Here is a 19,752-nt window from a genome sequence, read left to right as displayed (position 1 = left end):
CTTTGTTTCATACCTGATCTTTCTGGGAAGGCATGTAGCTTATCCTCATTACAGATAATGCTTGCTGATGGTTTTAGGTAAATGCTTCTTATCAAATTAAGGAAAAGTCCATTTATGCCTATACTTTCAAGTGTTTTTTTTTAATAGAAATAAGTGTTGAACTTTATTAAATGCTTTTTCTGCATCTGTTGATATTGTCATATGTATTTTGTTGCTTTGATTAATGATATAATCAATTATGCTGATAGTTTTCATTATGTTAAACCATCCCTGCATTCCTGGTATGAATCCCTCTTGGTCATAATGTATAATCTTTGTAATATTTTATTGTAATCTTGTAGCTAGTATTTTATTTAGGATTTTTGCATCCATATTCATTAATGAAATGGTCTATAATTTTCTTTCTCTGATTTTACTTTTCCTAGTTTAGGTATCCGAATCATATTTGTTTCATAAAAGGAGTTTGGTAGGACCCCTTCTTTGTCTATTATTCTAAATAATTTATTTAATATTGGAATTAGTTGGTCTTTAAATGTTTGATAGAATTCACTTGTAAATCCATCTGGTCCTGGTGCCTTCTCTTTAGGAAGCTCATTCATGGGCTGTTCAATTATTTTTTCTAAAATAGGTCTATTTAAATATTTCATCTTCTTTAGTGGTATATTCATTCTTTTCATTTTTTATACTAGTAATTTGGTTTTTTTCTCTTTAATCATATTAGCCAATGTTTTATCTATTTTATTGTTTTTTTTATAATACCAACTCCTAGTTTTATTTATTAATTCAATGGTTTTTTTAAAACAATTTTATTAATTTCACCTTTAATTTTTAGGATTTCCAATTTAGTGTTTAATTGGGGGTTTTTAATTTATTCTTTTTCTAATTTTTTAAAATTACATACCCAATTCATTGGTGTGCTCTTTCTCTTTTTGATTGATATAAACACTTAGAGATACACATTTCCCTCTCATTGCTGCTTTTGCTGTATTCCATAGTTTTTGATATGTTGTCTTATTATTATCATTTTCTTTAATGAAATTACTTATTGTTTCTATTATTTGTTCTTTAACACATACATTCTTTAAGATTAGGTTTTGTCTCCAATTAGCTTTTTTTCTATGTTTCCATGGTCCCTTATTAAATATAATTTTTATTGCATTGTGGTTCTGTAAAGGAAGCATTTAATATTTCTGCTTTTTTGCTTTTAGCTATACATTTTTTGTGCCCTAATATGTGGTCAATCTTTGTAAAGGTACTATGTACCACTGAGAAAAAGGTGTATTCTTTTCTATTTCCATTCAGTTCTCTCCAAATATCTATCATATCTAGCTTTTCTAAATTTCTGTTTACTTCCTTAATTACTTCCTTGTTTTTGGTTAGATTTATCTAGTTCTGATAGGGGGGAATTGAAGTTCCCCTATTATTATAGTACTACTGTCGTATTTCCATCTGCAATTCATTTAACTTTTCTTTTAAAAATTTAGATGCTATGGTTTTTGGTGCATATAAGTTTAGTATTGCTATTTCTTTGTTATCTATGGTACCTTTTATCACAGTGTAGTCCCTGTTTATCTCTTTTAATTAAATGTATTTTAACTTTGACTTTGCTGATATCATGAGTGCTACTTCTGCTTTTTTTTGCATTGGCTGAGGCATAATAATTCTACTCCAGCCCTTTATTTTAACTCGGTGTATATCTTTCGATTTTAAATGTGTTTCTTGTAAGCAGCATATTGTTGGATTCTGATTTTTAGTCCATTCCGTTATCTGTTTCTGTTTTATGGATGAATTCATCCCATCCACATTCAAAGTTATAATTATTATTTGTGTATTTCCCTCCATCCTATTTTCCCTCACTATTATCCTTCTCAGCCTCTCTTTTTACCCTATTCTTCCTCTAGTTTACTTCTAACCATTACCTCCCTGTTCCACACCCTTTTAAAGAATATCTCCCGTATCCTCTCCCCTAACCCTCCTATTCCTTATTCTGCCCACTTCTTTAAGGGTTCCTCCCTTTTCCTCTCTTCTCATCCTCCTAAATCTTAATCTACAACACCCTTCTCTCTTCTTTTATTCTTGCTCTGAACTTGGCTTCTTCTGGCCCTAGGCTACCTCTCTTTCAGAAATAGGGCCAGTTATGTGCCTGAACCTATGTGCTGGGGGTGGGTATTTGGATTTAATGACAATAAGTGGGCTATAGCACAGTTTGATCTCGTATTGCTTTCAATGGTTTGGGCTTCTCTTATCTGCTTTTGATCTCTTGGAAAGATGAAGTTCTGCTGTTTTAGGTTTACAACTTTTAAAACTTAAGATCAATGGCAACTAGGTAGTAGAGTGGAGACATTGCAGAATCTAGGGTTTAGAAAAAGTTCAAATCCAACCTCAGATATTGGCTGCATGACTTGGTTAAGACATTCAACCTCTCCGTGCCTCAGTTTCCTCATTTGTAAGATTGGTATAAAAATAGTATCCACTTCACAGGTTTGTTGTGAAAATCAAATGAGATAATATTTGTAAAATGCTTTGTAAACCTTACAACATTGTATAAATACCAGCAATTATTATTAGCATTAATAATTCCAAATTTATTTAGTTATTTAAAATTTCCATTCACAAATTTCCATTGAACAATCTTAAAGCCTTTGTGGACTACTTGGATTCTTTTGGTTTATTTTTTTTTTTAGGGTGTTATACTTAAATTATTTTGAATCTTTGTTGGTGAACATAGTAGAAGCAGCCAGTTTGCCAGGTATTTTGCCAAGCTCTGAGGATACCAAGAAGCTTCTGTTGTAATAGAGGAGACAACACATAAAGAGGGGTATGGAAATGGGGGTGGAGGTGTGGGATATATGGGGGGAGAGGGCCAAGAAGTGGCTTGGAAGCCATTCATTAAAGTTGAGGAAAATATGTTTTACTTGGACAAATGGTATTTATTTGCTAGAGTCTTATCTATGTATTGCATTTGCAAGGTTGCAAAAGTAGTAACAAACTCTTCAAAGTCTTCTTGGAAGGAAATCCAGAAATCTAAACTAAGTTAAATTTATGTGAAAACTCCAATGTTACTTTGATCCCTTCATTCTGTAAAGCTTTTTCAGATTCAATAATTTAAATTCTTTTTATATATTACTTTAGTGGGTTTGTAGACACCGTCCTACATTTCTTTTGTAATAAACCTCATAGCATCTATAGTATATGACTTTTCAAAGTTCAAAAAAAATTTTCCCCAAATAAATTTCATCCCAATTAATAGAGTCTCTTGGTAGGTGAGCCATTTCTACTCTCACTTGTCATTTTGGTTGCCCTTGGTAGAAAGCAGATACAAGGTGTTTTTCAACTCAACTGCAGGACGTAAGAACACTTCTACTTGTGTCCATCATAGCTGATGTCAGCTAAATGGAAACCTGCTAGCAAGTTATAGATCAGACTCTATGTCAGATTGACTCTGACCTCATGATAGTACCACAGTCTAATTCAGTTCAATAAACGAATGTTAGTTTATTATATGTGAAGTAGTGTGTCAGGTTCCATGTAGAATACACACTATGAAAAACCCTACTGTGTCCTACGATTAAGTCTGAAAGATACCATAATTGGTAATAGCTACAAAGGAGGTTGAGTTATAGAATAGGGAGATGGTATTAAAAGAGAAAGATTCAGTGTGTACTAGAAGCTTGGACAGGAAAGAGATTCAGAATTTTGGAATTTGGAGAATTAGCAGTAACAGTATTAGTGAACAAGAGACCCCAGAGGTGATTTTTTTTAATCTTAAGAAAGGGGCTGTTTGTTATATTTTCTATTTTATAATGTGTGTGTGTATGTATGTATATGTATACATGTGCATGTCTATTCAAAGCTTAAAGACTCCCCTACTGGAACAGAAGGCTAAGCCTTCTGAAGGTCCTTATATAATGTGCTACCATTAAATGAACAATTTCTTCAAAACAGTTTATTTAATTTTGTTTTGTTTTTGTTGTTAGGCAGTGGGGTTAAGTGACTTGCCCAGGGTCACACAGCTAGTAAGTGTTATGTGTCTGAGGCCACATTTGAACTCAGATCCTCCAGACTCCAAGGCCAGAACTGTATTCACTGTGCCACCTAGCTGCCCCTTCAAAATAATTTATTGAAAATGCTTAATTCCATTGATTTTTTTTTCTTTACCAAACTTATTTTGCACCCTACTACTGATTGCCAGACTGTATACTGCTGTGTTCTAAAATTGTGTCATGTGGTTAGTTTTTCCTCCTTATTTTGTAAGTTCCCTGAAGGCAGGAACTGCTTCTTAAACTTTTCTTGTGTCATTCACAACATGGGTACTAAGTAAGTGTTAAATAAATGTTCCTTGATAAGATAATAATGCTAAATAGTTGAATTTGGCCTTTTTATTTGAAGTACTAAATTTGATATTTAGTAATGATTCAAACCCTGTATTTTCCTTTAGGCATTTTTGCACCTCTTTCAAAGATAAGTAAAGCTACAGATCGAAAGAAGACAATAGGACGAACACCTTCTACTTCACGTGCTACGCTGCCCGTCCGGTCCCAGAAAGTTGATGTCACTCATGTGACTTCAAAAATAAACACTGGTAGGTAAAACTGGAAATTTCAATCCTTAAGCATTAACATTTCTTTTCTATAAAAAATTTTTCCATATGGGTTAGGGTTTGGAATTTGGGGTAGGTAGCTTGTTCTGAAACCTGAAATTGTTAAGAATTTGATAGCAGATATGTTTGAAGTTAATTGTTACTTCAAGATTTCAGTTTCTAACAGCAGCAACAAAGATCCTTCATGTATTTTTAAGTTTTATTGTTGCTTCAGGATTTCAGTTTCTAACAGCAGCAACAAAGATCCTTCCTGTATTTTTACACTTATTTTTTCCCCTGCTTCTTCTGAGAAGAGGTCTGTAGGATTCACCAGACTGCCAAAGTGGTTTGTGATACCCATGAGGTTATGAACCTCTACTCTAGAATCTTCTTTTCTACATGTCTTGCAAAGTACTGCCAGAATAATCTTCCAGTAGCACAACTTTTACCTTGCCATTCTCCCACTAATTAAGTCCAAAGTCCTTCATAGTCTTCCCCTTTCATACCTATATTCAGTTACAACTCTCCCTGCTTCCCTGAGTATACACATCAGTCCAGTTTTGTTTTCCTTATTGCCCCTCACCCACGCATTACTCATATTTATTTTTACCATTGAGCCTTTGTCCATACTATTTCCCCCAGCATTCAGTCAGTCAATTAATAAACTTTTATTAAGCACCTATTATGTACCAGGTACCATACTAGGCACTTTAGTGTTTGCACCCCCTTTTCATAATCCTACCTATTAGTCAAAGTTTGATTCAAGTCCCATGTCCTCTGGGAAGCCATCATGGCTGACTTTAGTTCATGTTAATATCTTTCTTCTTTGAATTTATTATCTGAACCAAATAAGTTACTTTTATAACCTGTATTGTTTTACTGACTGTGGTTTGTCTGACTGTTGTAGGGGTAAGGTTGGAAGCATTCACATATTGCTTTGTACCCTGAGGAAGGGATGAGGGCACACAGGGTAGTTGGTCGAAGGACAGTGCGGGTGTTGTATTTGTGAGCTGCCTGAAATGATGGGGCTTTCCTAAAGCCCTTCAGAGATATCCTTGGAAAGGGGGATGTTTGAAAATGAGTTACTAAACTCTCAATTTTTAGCCAGGATTTGCTGAGCAAGCTTAGGCTTATTACAAAGAAAAAAGGGTAGGTTATGGATGATGTGAAGGACTACTGGGGGAGAGAGATCTTCCTTTTTGGTCTGTGATCTCCCACTACCAACTTAGGCCTGGACTTAGACTGTGGGAAGGGCTTTCTGTCATCCAAGTGGCACAGTCAGTGTGTGCAGGAGGGTAGCTGTGGGGCTGCTGTGTACACCTGCAGATCTTCACAGGGGAGCACATCTGATGGCTTACTTAAAAGAAGATTGTTTCTGATGCCTGGCTAGAACATGGCATAAATGGGATACAAACATGACGGATTGCTTGTACATAAAATGTAGGGGATTACTAGGGATGCTCCAGAGACCTGCTGTCAACATTTTGTGCAGGTTGAACACATGAAGCCTCAAAGTTATCAGGCTTGAATGCATTTGCAGGTTGGATGGATAATATAGTGATGTCGAATGCCTACGACTCTTGTATAGGGTTCCTGTCTGCTTCCCTGCAGGAGGAAAAGAAGACCTTCAACTTTGTGCTAATGAGAAAGGTTGCTACAGAAGACACTGATCAGGGATCTTAGGATCATAGATTTACAGCTGGAAGGGGCATTAGAAGTCATCCCCTTCAACCTCTTGATTTTATAGATCAGGCAACCGAGGCATAGAAAGGTGAAATGAAAAGGTCTCACAGATAATGTGACAGAAGTGGGAAGGGTAGGGAGGGGAATAATACAACACCTACTGTATGCTTGGTACTGTACTGAGCGCTTTTTACAAATGTCTTATTTGATCCTGACAACACCTCTTGGAGGTAGGTATTGTTATCCCCATTTTATAGTTGAAGAAACTGAGGTAAACAAAGATTAAATGACTTGCCCAGCATCACATAGCTAATAAATACCTGAGGCCAAATTGAACTCCAGACTTCGTGACTTCAGGCCTGGTGCTCTAACCACTGCACCACAGCTTCTCAGATAAACATTCTGTCCACTGACCCATGCTGCCTCTTCAGAGCTGCAATGGCTATGGCGCTCATGGATCATAGTAACCTTACTCAAGTCACTTCAGAACATATCTGAAGATGTGTAATTAGTGCAACTTTGGTTGGATGGGTTGCAATCTGCCTTGTTGGATGTACTGCCTATACCAGTGCAATTGCAGAGCCACTGGGGTGTTGGTGTCATTCTCTCTTGGCTTTAAATATCTGGAAGTGGGTTTGTCCAACGAATCTGAACTTCTTGAGAGCTGAAATGGACAGGTATCTTCTTTGTATGTGTTCAGGTCATAAAAAGCCCAGTGCTAACAGCATAAGTGGTACATGCTGGCTGTTGGATTAGAAAGAAGTGTTTATTTTTGTAACTCTGGGTATCAGTTAAAGCCTAAAGAAGGCGTTTTTTTCTGAGCCTTTCAGTGGTCAATGTATGACCCTTGGTCAAATCAGTATTCTTTCTCTCTTGGAAATATTCCAGATTCTTAATATTTTTACATTGATGTAAAAAGTTTATCACATTAGAAGTTTGTGAAGAAGAATAAATGATTAAAAAGCACAATCAATTTTCAATTAACCATGATTACATTAGAGCAGTGGTAGAGGGTACCCCAAACAATAGTCAGTTCTGTAGTTGTTCTTAGTGATTTCTAAATTCATTTTATGGTGTCTAGTTTTTTCTCCAGCAGATTTACCTTCCTAATTAGTGTTCACTTAGGCTAACATTAAAATGAGTTTTCATTCATTGAGCATACACAGCTGGCAGTGAGGGGAGAGAGGCTCAGGAACTTGTCAGGGGAAAGCCACTTTGGGATAAAAAGTCAGTCAACAGACATTTATTAGGCACTTATTGTATGTCAGATACTTTGCTAAGCACTGGGGAAACAAAGAAAAACAAAATTGTGGTCCCTCCTGTCAAAGAGCTTTAATGGGGGATACAACATGGAAAAAAATGTACATAAAAGAAATATCTGGTTGAGGTAGGTAGTAATCTTAGAGTGAATGGAGTGTGTGCACATGCACACTTGAGTGGATGTTTGTGTGTGTGTGTGTGTGTGTGTGTGTGTGTGTGTGTGTGTGTGTGTGTGTGATGCTGGGAAAGGCCTCCTTTAGGATGTGGGATTTGAACTGATCTTGGAAGGAAGCCAGGAGAGAGAGGTGAAGAGGGAGAGCATTCCTAGTGTGAAAAGACACTTGGAGGTCCTTTGTGAGGAACAGCAAGATGGCCAGCACAATTTTGATGTGTGTAATTGTGTATTTGTGATTTAAATAGCACACAGTTAGAATTGATCAGCTGGGTAAAGAAATAAATTTTAAAAACTGTCGACCCAGAGTTTTCTAAATGATTTTAAGACACTTTGCTGTGAGACCTGAAGTCACAGAAATGAATTGTTTACTTAGTTCATCCCTTCATCTCAGCATCTCTAAATATGAACACCTAAACTATTTGAATTACCCTGATAATCACGTTAAATGGCTGGACTTAGAGAAGCCATGGGAAAGATTCTTAACTTGGCATTTTAAGTTAAAGTTATGTTTCAATAAGAATGCAACATTAATTAAAAGCAGCATTTTATTCATTCCTTGTATACTATATTGTAACTTGTTGCACCTTGTCAGATCACTCAGTGAGCCCTAGATGTGTTCTGAAATTTTTATGATTATTATTTTAATTAATTTTTCAGTTGCAAGTGGGTTTTCAGCCTTAAAAGTTTGTTGTCTTTGTGAGAACCTCACCCATAGTTCTGTTTTGCCTTGTCCAAAAAAAAATCCTTCTTTAATCTTCCCAAATAGGAAATTCAGTCAGTCAGGAAGCACCTACTGTATTCCAGGAACTGTGCCAAGTGCTGGGGATACAAAGAAAGACAGAAGACAGTCCCTGCCTTTGAACAGCTTTCAGTCTCTAATGGGGGAGATAACAAGCAAACAAATATGTACAGACAAGCTATATACAGGAGCTATATGTAGCTATATATATAGGAAATAATTAACAGAGGGAAGGTACTAAAATTAAGAGAGGTTGTGAAAGGCTTCCTGTAAGAAATAGGATTTTATCTGGGACTTAGCTGGGAAGCCAAGGATGTCAGTAGGCAGAGTTGAGGAAGGAGAGAATCCCATGCGTAGGGGACAGCCAGAGAGAATGCCCATAGTCAAGAGATTGAGGGCCTTATTTGTGGATCAGCCGGGAGGCCATTGTTTTTTTTTTTTTTTAGGCAGTTGGGATCAATATGCCCAGGGTCACACAGCTAGTAAGTGTCAAGTGTTTAGTCTGAGGCCGCATTTGAACTCAGGTCCTCCTGACTTCAGATCCGGTGTTCTATCCACTGTGCCACCTAGCTGCCCCGGCCAGGAGACCGTCGTTACTAGATCGAAGGTAGAAGATGAGCAGAGAGAAAGGTATAAGAAGACTGGAAAGGGGTGTGGGTGTGTGGTGTGTGTGTGTGTGTTGTGTGTGTGTGTGTGTGTGTTAAATTATGATGAAGGGCTTTGAAGGCCAAACAGAGGATTTTATATTCGATTCTAGAGATGATAGGGAACCACTGGAGTTTACTGAGGGGCAGGTGACATTGTTGAACTAGGGCTTGAGGAAAATCATATTAGTGGCTGAATGGAAGATGGATTGGAGGGGAGAAATTTGAAGCAGGCAGATGCACCAGCAGGAAGTAATCCAAGTAAGTTCAAGTAATCCAAGGTAATGAGGACCAACACTAGAGTGGTGCAGTGTCAGAGGAGAGAAGGAGGCATCTTAAAGAGATTTTGCAAAAGTAAAGTTGACAGGCCTTGGAAACAAATTGTATATGGGAGGTGAGAGATAGTAAGAATCTAAGATGACTCCTAGGTTTTGAGCCAGGGGCCTGGGAGCATGGTGGGGTGCCCTGTAGTGATAGCGAAGGGAGGCAGGAGGAGGGATTGGGAGGAAAGATAAGAAGTTCAGTCGTGGACACTTTGGTTTAAGATGTCTACTGGACATCCAGTTTGAGATGCATGAAAGGCAGTTGGAGATGCAAGATTGGAGGTCAGCAGCAAATTTTGGACTGGATAGGTAGATTTGGCAGAATCATCAGCATAGAGATGGTAATTAAATCTGTGGGAGTTGATGAGATCACCAAGTGAAATAGTATAGAAGGAGAAGAGGGCCCAATTCAGAACCTTGTGAGACACCCAGAGTTTGTGAGTGTGATCTGAATGAGGAGAAAAGGAGACTGAGAGTGGTCAGAGAGGTAGGAGGAGAACCAGGACAATGTCTTCTTAAAAGCCTAGAGAGAAGAGAGTATTAAGGAGGAGAGGGTGATAGACAATGGCATGGGATGCCAGAGAGGTCAAGGAGAATGAAGACTTATAAAAGGCCACTAGATTTGGCAAGATTATTGGTAACTTTGGAGAGAGCAGTTTTAAGTGGAATGATAAGATCAGAAGCCACATTATAAGGGTTAAGAAGAGAGTGAGAGGAGAGTTAAGGCCCCTATTGTTGATGGCCTTTTCAAGGGCCACAAAAGGTAGAAGAGTTATAGGATGATCATGGAAGGGGATGGAAGGATCAAATAAGAGGTTTTTGAGGCTGAGGGAGACATGGGTACATTTGTAGGCAGTTAGGGAAGGAGCCAGGAGATAGGAAGAAATTAGGGAGCTATCTGTTGGAGGAGATGGGATGGAATTTGATCATTTGTTGCAGGTAGAGGGGTTCACCTTGGCAAGGAGCAAGGCTGCCTCTTTGTGTGAGATGGAGAGGAGGAGGAAATAGTGGCCAAAGGTGTCTGAGTGATAGCAGATGAGGAAGAGGGGAGAAGAGGGAGGTCATGGTGAATGGCCTCAATTTTCTCAATAAAATTAAGAAGCAAGGATCTCAGCTAAGAGAGTTGGGGGAGGGGGAGCCATGGGAGGCTTGAGGAGGGATGACCAAAAGTTTAAGAGGCAGGATGTAATACTAGATAGAGTTTAACTTCAAAATCAAGAAAACTCGGGTTCCAGTCCCACTTCTGACACTACTTACTGGCTGTATGACCCTGACCAAGTCCCTTAACCTCTCACTGTCCTCTAGCCAATTCCCTAAGAATAGTTGCTGATCTGCATCTATAGAGAGAATATCCTTTCCAGGAGCTCCCTACACCAACAAAATCACAGGATTTCTGTTTCTTTCGCCCCACCCCCACCAACAAAATAAAACAACCTGAAAGTACACTGTCCCTTGTGGGTTTTTTCATGGGTAGAGTAAAATGGTCTAGAATCATGACTATGTGATTATAAAAGTTTCAGGACAACTGGTTCTCAAATTTTGTTATTCCACTATAGCCTGATCTTTACCTCTCACCATTTCATCAGAATAGTCTGGTTGTTCTCGTAAGGGCAGACCTGCTAAGATATCACCCGCAGAATGTCCATACTAGGGTTGCTTTGTGTATGTGCTTGCATTTATTTTTTTTTTTACAAAATAAGTTTTTTTGTTAATCTCTAATATTTATGTCATCGACATTTTCCCATTGTATTTCTCCTTTTCCTCCTCCCAGAGAGCCATCCCTTAAAATAAAGAATTTTTAAAAATAGGAAGAGAAGGAAAAAAAATTAACACATCCCACAGGTACCCCTCATAGGAGAGGTGAGAAGTCTGAAGCTGCCACTTGAGGGGGGCTTCTTTGTGTTTGAGTAGTTGGGAAATGGAGACCAGAGTCCCCAGGATAAACTCACCCTTGAGCGCTCCTCTCGGAGATAAGGCATGTGGGACCCATATGCATTCAGACAGAAGCAGCTAATGTGATTTACTTGCAGGGATCAGAACAATGTTGGGCCAGGTGTCTGCTGGAATTCATACACCCCACAGCACATACTGTGGGCTGGGAGTCACATTACAGGCTTTCCACACCTAGAAAGTCTGGGAATCTGTGTCTTCCCTGGAGTTTATGTTCAGTTCTCTTGTGTACCACCTCTCTTTCCCTTGTTTGAGAAACACAGTTTAAACTGAATGATAATACATTCCTTATAGGTTTATCCTGAAAGCCTCTCACGATAGAGCTTGATTGCTTGCTGTTGTAAATCCTAAATTGACATATGTTTGTTATGTAAAACACAGTGAGGGGGGAAATTCCGCATCTTCTCCCCAAGAGGTTAGATGTACAAATGGTGTAAGTTGAGCTCTTGTCTTAAGATGCACTTGTGCCAAAGGGCCCATTAGATCTAATCTAGGTAATTGATTCACTGGTAGTATGGGAGCATGTCTGAAAACTCAGAGTTTTTTTGAAGTGTTAGTATATGTTGCTGATTTTAATTTCTTTCATTCCCTTGGCTTTCAGTTCCTTTGTTATCTATTAAAATATAATCATTATACATTTTGATAAATTATGTTCAACTTTTAGCTTTAATTGGAGTGCTGCATCCAAGAGCAAAACTGTATGTATAATTTCTGCTGTTGTTGCTATTTATGGATACAAAAAAGCCTCATCTGCCAAGGTCAAGTCACTTTTCACTTTAGCTGTAGCATACTTATTTTCATCCATTGTGAAATGGGGATAATATTTGCCCTTTTTGCTTTCTAGGGGTGTTATAAGGGAAAATAAGATATTTGTGTGTTAAATTGGGAGTTTTGAGCTACTGTGGAAGAAGATTAAATTCATGCTTAAGGTGGTAGCATCCTCCTCCAATCCTTTGCCTTTGAATTAAATAGAATATGCATTTTTAAGAAGGGATGCCAATAAGTTTTTGGGACTACTTCTTGAAAAATTAGCTTTTTGTTTGGTTTCTTCACTGGAATAGGTCAGCCAAATCTTGCTTACTGTATGGATATGGCTAAATTCAAGGTGGCATGATGAGAAGTCAATCACCAAAGCCAGTCATTTTAAAAAAGTTTATTTTATATAACTTAATAGATTACAGAAAAAAGCTTAAACTACTAGAAGGATTTTAGTTCAATTTAACCTTCATTTATTAAATACCCTCTATGTGGGGGGCAGCTAGGTGGCATAGCAGATAGAGTGCCAGGCCTGGAATCAGGAAGATTTGAGTTCAAATCTGGCCTCAAGACACTTTGTAGCTGTGTGACCCTGTGCAAGTCACTTCACCCTATTTGCCTCAGTTTCCTCATCTGTAAAGTGAGTTGGAGAAGGAAGTGGCAAACCACTCTAGTATCTTTGCCAGGAAAACTGCCAATGTCAGAAATGACTGAATGACAACAAATATTAGGCCGCAGGGGAGATACGTAGTTTCGATAAGACATGGTACCTGTCCTCATGAAGCTTATAGAAGGAGGCTGTGGCATACACCAAGCATTATTTTGCATTATAATATTTAAGTGTGTAAGAAAGGTACAAAGTGACATGCAAGGGCAAAGGGGAAGGTCATTACTGTTTTTGAGAGGGAGATTTCGTGAAGGAGGTAGTAGCATTGATAGGTTTTAAAGGATTGTGGGCTAGGGGTAATGGAGGTCATCGCAAACATAGAGAATGGCAGGAGTAAAGGCCTTCTGGATCCCTGATCTTTTCATTGTGGTCATTTCTACCAACCCAGACCAAAAGCCCTTTATATCTTCTTGTTCTGCATATACATGTCCTTGTCTGTCTTCCTTTAAATCTTTCATAAAGAATCCATCCAGTTTGGTAGAAACTTTCTCTGCTTCTTTTGATGGTTTTTTTTGTAAAATTTGATGGAGTAGGACTAAGGCTGTCTATGCAGAAAATATAAGAACCCATTGTCACTACTGTTTGTTGATTTGGCCTGTTATAGCAGAAGGCATCCTTGAAGACTCCCCTTAAACGTGTTATCTCCAGTTAAAATCATACATGATTCTGTGGGAGATGTCATCACAGAGCTTACGCTATCAGTATCTGGTTAGGCCTAATCTGGGAACCCTTCCTTCAAGGTGTTGGTCAGTCCGAGGTGGGTTTTCTGTATGGAATCCAAATAGAAGAGATTTCCCTCTTGCTGCTTTTTGTCCAAATGCCCCTATTTCTAGTCCAGTACTAGACTAGAACCAATACTTCAAATAGTGGATAGAGTCTTTGGAAAAAAAAGAAATAATCAGTATTCATAGGTGAGTATCAAAACCAACCTTGACGTCAATTTAGAGGCACATTTAGAGGTACATGAGAGGGTACAGCAGTTCTGGTACTGCCAGAAAAGGATGATAATGCCCAAGATAGTTAAAGTCTATCTGAAAATAAAGGAGAAAATTCCACTGTCTTAGAGCAGATTGGTGATGCAAGAAAATCAAGATGAAAGGTCCCACCAATTCCCACTACCTGGGATGACATGGATTTCATGGGCCTTTTAGAGCTCCTGAATGTTCCTGATGATGTCGCCTGATGTAAGAACAGATTGGTTAATAATTAGAATGTTTAGTGCCATTCAGTTTTCTGTAGGCATAGGAGCTACTAATTTAAGTTTCACTGTAAGCCAGAAATGGCAGCTGTGGTGAGTTGAATGTCTGAAGATGTATTCTGAGTGTATCTTTCAGGTTCACCAGACAAACTCCTACCAGAAACTATCACCACAGTCATTCCCAGATTAGGAATTAGAGTCCACAAAAAGCAGTAACCTACAGTTACACCAAGGTGTACCACAGGATTACTATTACCCACCCACATTGTGCTTCTTTTGGATCAATATTTTGATTGATCAAAACAGGATCCCATGTTTTGAGTAGTTGTTGTTCCTACTAGCCCCAGAGATTGGTCTGTAACAGTCATAGGTGCACTTAGATAGGCTGTCTCACAGATTCCATACCATCCTGGTAGAAGAAAAGAAAAAGAAAACCTGGCACAAACAAAAAACTGGCTAGGGGTAATCAGTCCCCATGGTAACTCAGCAATCCTTGTGGTTCCATTAGTAAGATTCTGGCTATTGTAGGTGACCATTGCATAGGAAAGATTTGAAAAGAGGGCCACTATTTCCTTTGAAATGTTGAGTTAAAGCACAAATAAAGGAAGATATATTATTGACATCCAGAATGGTAAAAATAAAATTAGCTTTACGGAGTTTCCCACATTAATTTTAGAGTCATCAGTGTGTGAGTGTGAAATTTGGTATAGGATGATCCATGGGAAGAGGAGGAAGCCTAGATTTGAAATTTACTTGAGTCACATTATGATATGATAAGGTATAAAATTTGACCTGGAAATATCTGAGGGGTTAATTTTCACAGAGAATGGGGTGGCTCAGTTAGTTGGATCCAAAGAACTGCTATTTATAGTATATTTATTTATGTATATTTGTATGTATATTTATATCTAGCAGAAACAAAAGGTACAAATGGCCCAATCAAAGAAAGATTACTACCTCTTACTTGTGGTGTGATCTTGCTAGCATTAACAGGAAAAGCTAACCAATAGTCAGGAGCGTGTCTAAAAATTCACTGACAAATTCAGTGCCCCTGTGGCCCTATAGTCTCAGTGTGGTATATGAACCAGTACTTCTTACATTGAGCTCTAGAACACCACAAAGCCTACTCCATGAAATCTGACAAAAAAAGAGGGAAGCAGCCTCATTGAACACGAGAAAAACAAAATAGATAAAATAGTATGTGTTGCTTCCTCCTGAAGGAAGAGGTAGCCCATAGAAGCCAGGTATTAGTATGTATGGGACATATATACTATTTCCCAAAGTCTATCTCTTTATACATTTTTACTCTCCCAATGATTCTGGGAGAAAGTGTGGCTGCTGCTTTCAGATTCTACATTCTCTGAAGACTTGAAATTGCTGGTGGCACAAGGGATATGCCTAGTGGTTAGGCTGCAACATAGTACTAGTGGTAATCCATATGTGTGAAGTGTCATCGTGCATAACATTTTTTCAACTAGCTTTAACTCTTCACACAGTTTTTGGTCCCCATGTTAGCTTTTAAACCACTCTATAATTTAAACTCTTCTAGTTAGCTACATTGGGCTTATGCTCTGTCATTAAAGTTGTATATTTTATTTTAAAAATACATTTTATTGATGCCTTCTTGGCATTATACTATAATCATTGCCACCCTCCCTTGTAACAAATAAAAACAGTCAAAAACATTCCATATAGGGAGTATATCTGACCCTGTGTACAATATTCTGGCCATGGAATCTCCCACCTCTCTGCTGTGTTGGGGGTAGAGAGGAGGGAAAGATATATCTTATTATCTGAAGTAGCAAGGCACTCTGAGGGACAACCAGGAGGCAGCGTGTGCCAGGCACCCCCACCACCCTGACCCCATCTCCCTTTAGCGCCTGATAAAGAGCCCAGGATCCTGACTGAGCCCAAGAGCTCCAAACATGCTTCAATCCTGGGCCCATGGCCATCACTGAGAAGAAAAATGATTGTGGAGAATAGGCCCATCTCCTGCACTACCACCAGCAAGTGCTAGCCAGCTGGCATATAAACAGAAAGTCCTCCTGCCCTCCATCCTTCCAGCTCAGCCCTCACAGCCGTCATCCAGTGAAGTAACCCCAGCATAGACACAACCTGGCAACTGCTCTTACCCCAGATACTCGAGACCTAGAAAAGAAAGCTCTTGCCACTAAAATCCTTGATGCTGTCATGTGGTTCAGCATCGGAGACTGATGAGAAGAGGCAGCATTACCGTGAGACTTTGTGGTTGAAATTTTTTATGTGTGTTGTCTCTCTTTTTTAGAATATTGGGTCTTTGAGAGCAAGGGACTGTCTTTTTTATTTGTGTCCCCAGTGATTAGTACAGTACGTTGTACATTGTAAGTGCTTAATAATTGCTTTTTTGATTAATTTATTCATCCATTCAATTCATTCAAGAGACTTCGTTGATTTTTGTTTCTTAAAGTTTGATTTCCTTTTGGTGACTTCTAAAATTTATGTTCTCTTTATTTTGCTTATTTCTCTTTGCATTAGTTCATATAAATCTTCCTGTATTTCTCTTTGAGTTTCTCATATTTGTAATTCCTTATTTCACAGTAAGATTCTGTTATATTTATCTATCAAAAGTTTTTCAGCCATTCCCCAATTAATGAATGCCCCTTGCTTCCAGGTCTTTGCTACCACAAAGAGGACTGCTGTCAATCTTTTCATAAGTAGTGAATCTTTGTTTCTGGTTTGAAATCCATGGAGTATAATGCCCTGTAGTGAGATCAGTGCATAAAAAGGGATTCAATAGTCACTTGTCTTGCAAAATTTCATATTGAAATTCGGAAGTGTTGGACCAGTTCACAGCTCCACAATGAGTACATAACAGTACTGGTCTTTCCATCGCCCTTCTAGAATTTACTGTCCCCATCTATGATCATGTATGCCCATTTTCATAGCATGAGGCAAAACTTCAGGATTGTTTTAGCATGCGTTTTTCTTATTATTAGCAGTTTGGAGTACATTTTCATGTGGTCATTTATTATTTGTGCAGTTCTCTTAGAAACTGTTTATATACTTTGTCCACTTATCTGTTGAGAAAAGTGTCTTGATGGTCTATATTTGTGTCAATTCCTTGTATATTTTGGATATCAGAATTTTATTGGCAATATTTGCTGCAAATACAGAATGTGCCAAAAACCTTAGTGTACTTTAAAGCTATTAAGCTATCAAACAGCTTAAAACTACATTAAGATTTTTGGCACAGCCTTTATCCTTTCCATTCTCTGGTTTCTCTTCTACTTCTGTATTCTTTGATACTATTTGTGCAGAAACTTTGAAAATTTGATGTGATGAGAATTGTCATCTGTATCTTTTATAATCACCCCTTTCTCATGTTTGGTTAAGAAGTCAAAGGTACCTGATTTTGTTCTCTTCTAATTTTTTTTTTTTATCGTGTGTGGCCTCTTATAAGTCAAAACAATGTGTCCATTTTGAACTCATTGCGTCTGTTGTGTATGATGTTGGTCTTCTCTGCAACTCTTGTGAGAAAGGGAAGCCCTTCCTCTACCAGTGTTTCTCATTTATTATTCCTGACCCATATTTTTCTAGTAATTTTTCCATCTTCCCATCTGTCCACTTTTGCATTAAAATAACATATATTGATCTAATTTGGAAGGTCTTCTCAAGGAAGTGTCAAGGGAGAAAAAATAAATCCCCTCCCTCAAAAGTATTTGGTGGGCACACTGTGGCAGACTTAGAGGAGGACCTGGACAAGAGGCACACAGGATGGGTGGGAATGGAGGGGTTGGGAACTACTGTGTTAGAAAGAATACCTACATCGAAGGAATCTGAAATTCATTCAGTTATTGGGAGAAAACTTTTTTTTTTGTTTCTCTACTTTCTCCTCATCTGTAATAGATATTGGCAATTATTTTCACTTAGCCTCTGTTTGCCTCAGTTTCCTAGTCTGTAAAAGGGGGATAGTAATAGTATCCACCTCCCAGGGTTGTTGTAAGGATCAATTAAGATAATATTTGTAAAGTGCTTGGCACAGTGACTGACACATGGTAGGTGTTAGATAAATACTTAACCCTTTCCCTCTCCTTCATTGTGGTCTTTTCATGGTGGTCTTTTGTTAAATACTTCTCATGAGATGATGAAATGCCCCATGAACTGATGTTTTTTGTTGCCTCTGGATGCATAATAAAACTAATTCTGTCAACTCCTTTAGTGGCTTTTTTAAAGAGAACTTGTGAGCCATCCTTCATATTTATTTAAGATATTTTTACTGGCATAATTTTTTTACATTAAATTCATTTCCAAATGTAGTCCTTCCTTGTAATAACAATAATAAAAGAAAGAGGGGAAAAACACAGTTTATTTAAACTAACCAACGTATTATCCAAGTTTGATAGTATATGCATTGTTCTACATCCATGGCTTCCCCCCTCTGCAAAGAAGGGACAGTTGTGAATTTTTTCATTTCTTCTTTGGGGTCAAGCTTGGTCATTATAGGTCAGGTGCAGTGTTTAGGATTCTTTTAATTTGTTGCTGTTCTGTTGATACATATATTGTGTGTGTGTGTGTGTGTGTGTGTGTGTGTGTGTGTATAAATATATATGTGTATATATATATATATATAAATATTGTTTTCCTTGTTCTACTTACTTTACTTTGTATCATCTCATATAAGTCTTTGCATACTTCTCTGAATTCTTCATATTCGTTGTTTATCATAAAATAACACTGAAAGCTAGAGAGCTACTAGAAGAGCAGAACTGGTATGGTTGTGGGATGGAATTTTAATTTTTGCTTTTATGTTATGCACAAACTATTATCCCGTATTTTAGATGATAAAAATTAGGCTCTAAGAGGTTTAATTGTATCACTTGTCCAGTGATACAATTAATGTATGTCAGAATTAGGACTTATATTCAGGTCATATAACTTTAAAACATTTAAAGGACTTATACCTAGAAGGCAAGAATAAAATATTTCTTTCTCATGCCAGAGGGCAGTACTAGAAATGATGGGTGGACATTACAAGAAAACATGTTTTTGGCCTTAACTTCCCAAAGTCTCCTTGCCATTCACCGAAGGAGGTACCGGCCACCTTCTTCTCTCCTCCCCTTCTTAAAGAGCTCACCCTACTTAAAGGGATATATACTCCTTTATGTATTTTTTCAGGATGTAATAAGCTCTTTTAGGTTAGGAACTGCCTTGTATGTGTGTCCCCACTGCTTAGCACTGTGCCTGATGTTTAGTGAATGCTTAATGAATGCTCTATATCTTTATAACTTAAGAAAGAACTTTTATTAGCTAGTAATGGAATGTTTGACTTGTTAGATAGTGAGCTTCCCATCACTGCAGTTATCCTTGAAAAGCCTAGAGAACCATATATCAAGGATGCTCTAGGAAGGTGTTGTCTTACATTGGCTTCAGTGGTGATGTTAAACCGTTTACTGAGTGACTTCTATGTCTAAGACATTTTGTTTGGCATTGTAGGTCTGCATAGATGATTATGATGTGATGTCTGTCCCCAAGGAATTTACAGTATTGTTGGGGGAAGGGTGTAAATGGTTGTTTTCACAAATAAATACAGTACAAAATGGAGTATGAAAGTGTATCATGGGGGTGGCTAGGTGGCGCAGTAGATAGATCACTGGCCCTGAAGTCAGGAGGATCTGAGTTCAAATCTGGCCTCAGACCAAACACTTGACACTTACTAGCTGTGTGACCCTGGGCAAGTCACTTAACCCCAATTGCAAAAAAAAAAGTACATCATGTAATAAGCATTTATGTGGCACCTAC

The 19,752-nt window shown here is 38.0% G+C and overlaps 1 protein-coding gene across 11 annotated transcripts in view; it reads left to right on the top strand.

Annotated features, from left to right (window-relative positions):
• CLIP4 (CAP-Gly domain containing linker protein family member 4) overlaps nt 1-19,752 on the top strand; it is a 133,637-nt gene that overhangs the window by 73,808 nt on the left and 40,077 nt on the right. For all 11 annotated transcript variants that reach the window (XR_002323918.2, XM_020983763.2, XM_020983764.2 and 8 more), the window contains one exon: nt 4,439-4,582. Coding sequence is in view for 10 of the 11 variants with exons in the window: in XM_020983763.2 (XP_020839422.1) it covers nt 4,439-4,582 (144 nt within the window). In the remaining variant the exon portion in view is untranslated. The remainder of the gene's footprint in view (nt 1-4,438; nt 4,583-19,752) is intronic.

Source organism: Phascolarctos cinereus, unplaced genomic scaffold (assembly GCF_003287225.1).
Source record: "Phascolarctos cinereus isolate Bilbo 61053 unplaced genomic scaffold, phaCin_HiC Scaffold_2;HRSCAF=192, whole genome shotgun sequence".
In the NCBI taxonomy this organism is placed as follows: domain Eukaryota; kingdom Metazoa; phylum Chordata; class Mammalia; order Diprotodontia; family Phascolarctidae; genus Phascolarctos; species Phascolarctos cinereus.
This window is presented reverse-complemented; position numbering and strand designations above follow the sequence as displayed.